We start from the raw sequence: 9,106 nt of genomic DNA, 5'->3' as shown, positions 1-9,106 counted from the left end.
ACTTTTCCAGTTTTTGCACTATCTTCCTGCACTAGGCTAATAGACATTAGCTGAAATCATGCTCAGACAACATGGTAAGCTCACAAAATCCCCTTCTGGATAGAAGAACATTGTCAAGCAGCAGACTTTAATACAACAAGGCAATAACTTCAGAAATAAGTTAGTAACTATGATGCTCTTTCTAAATGATGCGTCTGTTTTATTCTCTTGCGATGCCCTATGTGCATCCATGACATACTATCTGTATAGTTTTTGTGTTCCCTTTACCAAAAATGGCTCAACTAAGTTACTTGGGTTGGTTCCCTAGACATGATATCTGAATCAATACTGCACTAGATTAATCCAAGTGCAGTAGATTAATATGTTTCCTACCTCACCTACACTCTTCCTAAATACATAGGCAACTGAGTGATCTCTCTCATAAGAACTGACTTTAATACCAAGGGGAAGTAACATCCTCTCACAGCATCAAGAATTGATGGGCCAGATATTACTGTCTTTTCCTTTGTGACAGCATCTCACAACAGCTCAGGGTGTGCTCACAATCAGATTCCTTAAGCTAATTACTCAACTGTTCAGTTTGGAGAGAAGTGGTGTGGTAGCAGCCATTTGTCCATTTCAGTATCTGGTAAATTTATAGTTAAAAGCTTCTAGATGGATAACAGAACATTTAATAATGAAGTCAAGGTACACACAGTTCATCCCTGGGAGAGTGGGACTGTGGGAGACTATGTAGATAGCACGTACCCTTGAAACCCTTGGTAATATTTCTGGACCAATAAAGGCTTCTGGATGGATTGTACATAATGCTAAGGAACATATGCAGATTTAATATACCACAGAAATATTTCCTACAGGCCATCCAATTGAACACTGGTCTTGTGAGATTGAGATAAAAAACACAAAATTAACTTATAATGTCAGGGTGAAATTGCCCAGCCAACGATATTAGTACATTACTAAACTGTCAAAAATCATGCTGAGGGGACTTGCTTCAGCCACAATACCACATCAGCTATATTTTAGAATGAACAGATGCCAAACACATCTACAGTGATAAACAAAGCATTATTGGTACTAACATACTACAGTTATGGCAGTAAGTGCGCTGTAGCTACTTGGCTGTGCCCTCAAGGTTGTCATGCCAAATTAACAAGATCTAAACTTGGTACGAAAATATTTGTTTTCACATGTTTGGCGTCATATGCTTGGCAGAATGGCAGGTGATAAGCCAGTAACCAATAGAACGTTGTCTTCTTTTTTCATATGTACTAACAAAAAAGATAAGATGGCTACACACATGCATACCTGTAAAACAAGGCTTAATCCACCATTGTCCTCAAGTTCAAAATACAACAGCTGAAAAGAGAAGTGTCAACAAACTTGTTTTGCTGCAATTACATAGTACATCAAGTATTTGGTTTATTTAAACGTTCTACGCTGCGATAATATCAACAACTAAAGAGAATCAGCTGATCATCTAGCGACTATCGTAATTTAATAACAATGGAAGTGAAATAATATTTTCCACTAAAAAGGTAGACTTATATTCAGTAAAGGGGGCAGACCCAGTGCCGGAGGCTCCCACATGAGTGGGGTCTGGGGAAGAGAAAAACTGAGGCAAGCATTCCCCCCGCAAAATCTGCGGAGAGGCTGAATAAGAACAAAATAGGTTGCTTATGGAACACTACAATTAAAAAGATGACGATGCTTATCAGTTAACTGACATAATCAAGTTACATGGTCAGTTCTGTATAAAAAAAAAGGACAACATTTATTAGTGGAATGTGACATTTAGAATTGGAACACAATAACTGATGTAACATAGGCGTTATATGGTCAAACGATCATAGAAGATGGATGAATAGCACGTTGGCAACTAACCTTAAATTTACTTTTAGAAGTTGAATGAACTATACAAACTAAGCCCATTTTGGCTTCTTTATCTGTTATGTCCACAGAATAAAAGTGAGCTGACTGCTTTTCTACCTGCCAACATGTGTAAAAATACCAAAGCTTACTGGTGTTAAAAAAAGTGAATAGATAAAGAACAAAAAGGAGCAGTTGCCAACCTTCCTACATAGAGATTTGCCCAGCTGAAGCTGAGAAATCTCTACTGATCCATTCAATGCCTCCTCTAAAACTGTTGCTGAGACAGTGGTCTTGATTGGTACACCTAGTTTGCTGCACAAATATATTGCATTACATAATGAGGCAAATAATATCGAGTAAAGAAGAATAGCAGATATATCATCTTTAAGTTACCTAAACAGAGCAGCAAACACTGTATTTACAGTATTGAGACTTGATAGGTCCAGCTCCAGTTCCTGACTATCTGCTTCAATGGCCTGAACAGTAACAAAGGCATTAAGTCACACGAAAAAATAGTCAGCTCAAACTGCCCAACCATGCCATCAATCACCTCAAACCCTGATGCATCATACTGGCGCCTCTTATCTGGATCTGACAGGATGTTATAGGAGAATGTGGCTTCTTGAAACTTCTCTGAGGCAACAGGGTCGTCTGAATTCTTATGTGGATGGTACCTGCAGGACAATTTTTACCAGATATATAAATACTCAAACAGCTGCATTGTCTCCTCCATCAAATTATCAGTAAATGAGATAGCTAAACAGTCTAAACTGAGCCTGTTTTTTTTCTTTGCAAGACAGAGCCTTGTTTTTTGTTCCAATATAATGCACGATTCAGAAGCTACCTAATACTGGTCTTTATGTGGTTCCAAAAGGAGAGGACAGCTACTCATACTTGGAACAAAATAAGCACAAAATGCGAACTAATCTACAAAAGAATTTGAACACAGTCCTTCCATCTGAGCAAAATAAAATAAGAGCACGCGAAGTACCGAAATCCAAGAGCAATGCAGACAATACTTACTTGAGTGCCATGCGGCGGAAGACGCTCTTGATCTCCTGTTCCTCATCTCCAAGAGCTCTGAATTTCATTCAGGTTTCTACCACAAATGATCTACATTAACTCACGCTCGACATGGCCGGCAAGAGCGCGTGCAGCCACCGGCGAGGTGTTGCCGAGCTTGTACACGCGGAGCGGCGCGGGCGTGCGCTTCTTGCCGGACTTGGAGCCCGTGCTCTTGCCGGCCATGTCGAGCGCGCTGAGGCAACCCCTGACGACGTCGTCAGTGTACGTGGAGTCGCGGCGCGCGTCGGAACCGTCGGCGATGAGGAACAGCGTAATGGGCTCGCCGGCGACGATGCTACGGCCGAATGAGAAGTAGGCCATGTCGGGGCGTCCCCACGGCCAGTAGACGGTGAAGAATCGCACGCCGGTGATGGAGAGGCCGTAGATGTGGCTGCACGCGTGCGCCACGGCCTCGCCGGCCTTCTTGGTGGCCGCCTACAGCGACGCGGGGCGGTCCGTGCGGTGGTCCTCGGTGTGCCTTGCCGTGGCCTCGAAGAGCGCGACGAGGCCCACGACGTTGGGTGACACGTACGCCTGCGGCGCCCCCATCGCTTGGCGCACGGCCTCCTGGACCGCAAGGCGCAGCACGTGCGTGAACGGCACCGCGGACAGCAGTCGCTCCAGCAGCGCAGCGTCGTTGATGTCGGCGTCCAGCACCACCACGCCGCGGGGCGCCAGCAGACGCTGTCGCGCGCGCTTCAGGGACGGGTCGTAGTAGGCGTCGAAGCTGTCGAGGCCGGGCACGCCGTCGCCGCAACCGCGGAGCGCCAGCGAGCAGTGCGCGCCCACGAAGCCAGCGACGAGCACGGACAGCAGCCCGTCCCGCCGCGGCTCCGCGCTGCGCCGCACCTCCCGCTCCCACCCGCGCCCCACCCGTACAACAGCGATGTCCGCGATGCTAGCAGACTCCTGTGCGAGTGTCGAGACCACGGCGAGGAGGAAGAGGAGCCATGGACCCCGGGCGCGCTCACGCTGGTAGGGGAGGGGTAGCCGTTGCGCCATTGGGAGATGGAGAGATAGGGGAGGAGAGGCGGGCGGGGGAGGGGTGGCCGCCGACGCCGGAGAAACGACCGGCAGCTGCAGCGGTGACAGGGTCGTAGAGCTCGTCGGGGCTAGGGCTGCAGGGGGAAAGAGGGAGGAGGAGAGGAGGGGGAGGCCGGCGGGGGAGGGGCCGGTGCCTCGTCTGGCTAGGGTTGGTGGCGACGGGGTCAGGTGTCTGTGCGACTGAGGAATGGAGATGGGGATGGGATGAGAACCGGAGATGGAGACGGAATGGGAGCCATGCCGGTCGGTGCATGGTCGGTGGCCCATCCAGTGCCGAGCGTACAAGCATGGTCGGCGCATGGTCGGTGGGTAAAGAGGAGAGGCATTAAATGTTCATCTGTCCTACTTATTTTTATCCGATGGTAGTACGGAGAAGATGCATGCGCTTCATCTGAGCCGTGGAATTTCTATCTAACGCATCAAATAAAAAAACATACGTGGACACCCTAAGAGGCCGCCGATTCGTCGTGCCTTCATATCTTTAATATAGCAGCTGGTAATTCGTTAATATCCTCTGGTCTTATACTTGGGACTATTATTTTTAAGAATAAATATATTATGAATATGGAGAAATTTAGGACTGTCATCAAAGATATTTTATAGAGGTGCCTTATTATTGTAGGGAAAGGAGGAGAAAATGAAGCCAACAAAATACATCAGTTATAATTCTAAAGAGGTGAAGATCATCAATGGAATTTTCTCAACGTGATTAGCATCATTGCCGTAGTATTTTATTATTGTTCATGCATTAGTTTTCTATCCAGTTGTGATACACGATCTTTTATCTAGCATCTAGCTTTTAGTGGCTGCGTGCACCTATGTACGTGAATCCAATTGGTGGCTGCATTTGGACGTGCCATTCATGTTAGCCAAATCAGGGACTCATGGTGAATCGGTCCTAGTTGAGCTGGTGGAGTCCGATTTTTGTTTAGGTCAGGTGGCCCGCGTGCCTATACCTATGGCCTTCGGCCTTATACGGATAGATTAGACTGGATTTTATTGTGAAGTTTATTCCCCGTCGAGCCGCCGCTCGAGAAATCGTAGATGGTGATCCCATCCGGTTCTTCGCATTGAAGATTATCTCCGGATGGTGATCTGGTCCTATACTCCACGGTGGCTGCTTTTTGGGCGTGCCATCTCAAATCTATTTGCTAAATGAAGGGGTATAGACATACGGTCAACCAGTTAAAAAGTTTAGGGACCCAAAAATATAATTTAAAAGTTGATGGACTTAGATGACACACTATCAAAAGTTAATGGACACAAAAATATGGTTTGAAAGTTGATGGACCCAGATGACACGCCACCAAAAGTTAATGGACCCAAAAATACAGTTTAAAAGTTGATGGACCTATATGACACACCACCTAAAGTTAATGGACCTACGGTGCATTTAACTCTAAAAATTATATAAATATTATAACTTCTATGTATATTCAGCCTGTTTGTTTGGCTGTGGCTTGTCGTAAACGATCGTAAATTTTTAGCTGGAACAATATTTTTCTCTCACACAAACCAGCCAGCAGTACTTCTTTACGAACCAACAACGATACGAACCAGCCAATCGAACAGGCTGATTAACCGCAATAGTGCAAACAGTTTAAACTATCTAAACGCTAAACACAGGGTGACGGGCCATTTAGGGTTTAGTGTTTAGCGTCTAAGATAACACTGCTTTAATCAGGATCAAAGTATGTATTACCACATGTTAAACATATTATCCTTCCCATTAGGCCCCGTTTGGCATGGCTCCACGCCATTAGTGAAGCCGTTATTTTTTGTTTTAGCTCCATGAACAGCTGCATCGGTAGAGCTAGAGCCGTTTTGGTAGACCGTTTGACAAAACAGCGATACATGTAGAGTTCTTTAAAATATGCTCTCACATAACCCCATCCAAGACCTACCAGAACGATGTGAAGCGAGTGAAGCCACTATTTTTTACTTCATCCTCAACTTTGCAGAATGATTTAAGGGACTCCTTAAATGAAGCTATTTGATTTTACCCGGGCACAAAACGGTTTTAGGAGCCGATGATGAAACCGTGCCAAAAGGAACCTTAGTAACAACTGGAATTGTGTTTTTCCTTACCGGGTGACAACAAACCCCTTACTAGCCCATCATAACACCTACGTGGCACAGATAGAAAGTCCTCCTTGTTCTCTCCGATGCATGCATTTCCCACATGTTTTTCTCCCTCGGGAGTTCAGACTAGGGCATTATCTATTTCTCTCGATCTTTCACCATCCAACCCATCCTTCCGATAATGTTTTGGCCTGTCGCAGTGGTTATCTTTCTCGAAACCACGGGCACCAGCTAGAGTGAAGAGGCGGCACGGCGAGTTCAGATGCGGAGGGCGCCGTAACCGTAACCCTCTTCGTCTTTTTAGTCGGCTTGTGCTTATTTCGACTTATTCTCTCTCACAGAAACACTATTGAATCAGTCGAAATTAATCGAAATACCACCAGCGGAGCAGGATGTTAGCGTGTCAAACAGCTTCTGCGCAAAAAGATGCTACAGTCCAAACAAACGCAGCCCGCCGTGCACTCCTGAAGGCGCGATCGACCGGAACCACCGGCCGGACTCTGGAAGCGCACCTCCTCCACACGGATGAAAGTCTGAGACTCGGTGGCGGCACCCGTTCCGCTCCCATGAACCACCCGCGACCGACTTGGCCGCCCGTGATCCACACGTCCCGTGCCGGCCGATTCGCCCGACTTGTGGACGAGAAATCACTGCGTACGTCTACGTCCCGCCGGCAGCGGCGAACGAAGAAGGACTTGTCTGCTCGTTCGGTTGGACCACTGACCCCGGGCTGCTGCTTGGCTGACAATGTAGAGAGGGCCGATGCCCGGGTTTTCTTCTCGTGTGAACAGCTGCACCATGTTGCAGGAAGATAACAGTGTAGCGGTTGTTGCTTTCGTGGAGGTGTTGCTGGCCCTGTTCTCTTCCTGCCGGGACCGGGAGAAATTGTGGCGTCCAGCTCGCCACCTCAACGCCTCAACAGCACGGAGAAATCACTGGTTCTGATTGGACCCTATCTATCTCCCAGCCGTAGAACACAGCCACGTCAAAATTCAAAAGCCTAATGTACATACAACCAGAGACGCTAGGCTAGAACCGAAGAGAGAGCAGAAAACGGCCAGAGGAGGCTCCAGAATCCAGACTTCGTGGGCTCCACTGTTGTGGTTTTGCTCGGCTCCAAGAAGGAAAAGAAGGCCAAGTTTTTCAACATGAAAACTGGAGCCTGTTAGACCTTTCGGGCCTCCTCCGGTCCTCCCATCTCCAAATGAGGTCTTATATGTGGCCTTTGGACCAGATCGGCCCTCTATCCGATGAGTTAAGGCAATACAGCCCATATTTTACACGGGAAGAAAGAGGAAATCCTCTTTTATTTTCTTTTGAAATTTAATATTTTTATTTATTTCCCCTTGTGGTTTTTGTGATCAGTCTGCCATTCTTTATTTATTTCAACAAATTTCCTTGATAGAAACATGAACAGTTCTTTTATCCGACTCAATGGTTTGGAATAACATTTTTGAATGTTCTAACTTTATGGGAGAATGTTCTAGCTTAAACATAAAATGTGATACCTTCATCATAAAAAACAATGTTCTTACTTGATTAATTATTTGAACTCAAATAAAAATATTCCTATTTCATGAGAAAAATTCCCGGCTTCATATGGACACTATTCCATATTAAAAATGCTTGCTCCAACTTTATGTAAAAAATGTTCTAGGTTCACAAGGATAATCTTCTTGCTTCACAAGAAAACAAAATCTTGTTTGACGAGAAAAAAATTCCATATTAAATAAAGAAAGTTCTAGCTTTATGAGAGAAAATATCCTACTTAATGGAAAAAAAAATATTGTAGCTTAAATATTTGTTTATGAAATGTGGAGACATGTTTTGCAGATTGCTTATTCAACCTTTTTAAATGCCGAATATATTTGAAATGAAACACAACAAATACTAGTCAGGATACATTCTGGGTTGTCCTGCAGCTGGGCCTTCGCTTGTTCGATGCCAAGCCAGTGCAAACTATCGGACGGAAGAGCCTGGCGCGGCCTAACATTTGGTATCGTGGCCGTTTATTAGATGGGCCTGGATGCAAGATCTAGGCTGGAAGCAAATCGGGCTTTTCCAGGCCGGCGAAATGCTTACTAGGTCCAGATAAAAGGCATTTCAAAACGGTGGCCCTCTGCAGTCTGCAGTATGCCAGTATACCAATGGCAAACGATTTGGCGCTCGTCGCTTTTGGTCTTTTTGAGATGATTACAGACGGGAAGGAGAAAGTGAAATTCTAGTCCTAGTCTATTTGTACATGAGTTTTTATCGAACTCTTAGACTTTGACACGACTATATATACGTAGGAGCTCTATGTCGTAATCAGGAATAAAGAATAGTCTCCCTATCTCTTGTGTCTATGTGTTCTACTTTCATCTACTATGTTGGTCATGAGAGACGAAGAGGAAAATATCCTAACTGCTGACAACATGTTTTATAACACATTATCAGCACGACAAACTCTTCGTCGACATCGCCGTTGAAGCCGGCGCCATCTTTGATGCCGGCGCCCGAATCGTCGACGTACCGCTGCGACTACTTCAACGACGTTGACATCTATGACGTTGTTAGCGGAATAGATCTACACTACATCACACATGCATCATCGTTATCAAGCAGACAATTCTACAACAATGCCATACACCCTACACGGTATATATCTGCTAACCACTGTCCTACGCGGCTTGCGAAGTAGATCAATTGACATCTTCTACAAGGTATGAAGTATATCTCGCAGATTACACTTGTGCCAGCCATCGAGCCGGTCTACGTATTTAAATTATGCATGTTGGATTGTACATGAAGAACATATAATGCATACGTACATGAAGATTGAAAGTAAGTAAACGTGCACATACACTTTTGATGTCATGTCACATGGTTGTAGTCCATGCTTGAAAGCACAACGCACACGGCATGAAGTCGCTGCTATTACATAACTCATCTCGATCGTTCATCTACGAATTGACTTGAAGTCGCTTTGATCGCTAACCGAAATCCTGGAGATAACCCACGCAAAATTATATTGCCGGCGGGAAGTTACGCACTAGCATTGCAG

General features: G+C 45.4%; 1 protein-coding gene and 1 pseudogene across 1 annotated transcript; both read right to left on the bottom strand.

Annotated features, from left to right (window-relative positions):
* Positions 1-925: 925 nt before the first annotated feature.
* On the bottom strand, positions 926-3,011 carry LOC136538696 (chaperone protein dnaJ 16-like). The gene is made up of 6 exons (XM_066530655.1): positions 2,896-3,011; positions 2,423-2,546; positions 2,266-2,348; positions 2,073-2,184; positions 1,885-1,989; positions 926-1,359 (listed from the first exon to the last, which is right to left on the bottom strand). The coding sequence occupies exons 1-6, from the start codon at positions 2,961-2,963 to the stop codon at positions 1,201-1,203; spliced, it is 651 nt and encodes a 216-aa protein (XP_066386752.1). The 5' UTR covers positions 2,964-3,011; the 3' UTR covers positions 926-1,200.
* LOC136536489 (UDP-glucuronate 4-epimerase 1-like) lies at positions 2,986-4,252 on the bottom strand (annotated as a pseudogene).
* Positions 4,253-9,106: the final 4,854 nt, after the last annotated feature.

The sequence above is a fragment of the Miscanthus floridulus genome, chromosome 2 (genome assembly GCF_019320115.1).
Source record: "Miscanthus floridulus cultivar M001 chromosome 2, ASM1932011v1, whole genome shotgun sequence".
NCBI classification, from domain to species: domain Eukaryota; kingdom Viridiplantae; phylum Streptophyta; class Magnoliopsida; order Poales; family Poaceae; genus Miscanthus; species Miscanthus floridulus.
This window is presented reverse-complemented; position numbering and strand designations above follow the sequence as displayed.

Bases quoted from the DNA above. Each gene is read 5' to 3' on its own strand.
- LOC136538696 (XM_066530655.1), bottom strand. From the start codon at position 2,963: ATGAAATTCAGAGCTCTTGGAGATGAGGAACAGGAGATCAAGAGCGTC. The intron at 2,547-2,895 runs GTAAGTATTGTC...ATTGTCCTGCAG, and splicing joins TTCCGCCGCATGGCACTCAA to GTACCATCCACATAAGAATT. The intron at 2,185-2,265 runs GTAACTTAAAGA...ATATTTGTGCAG, and splicing joins GTGTTTGCTGCTCTGTTTAG to CAAACTAGGTGTACCAATCA.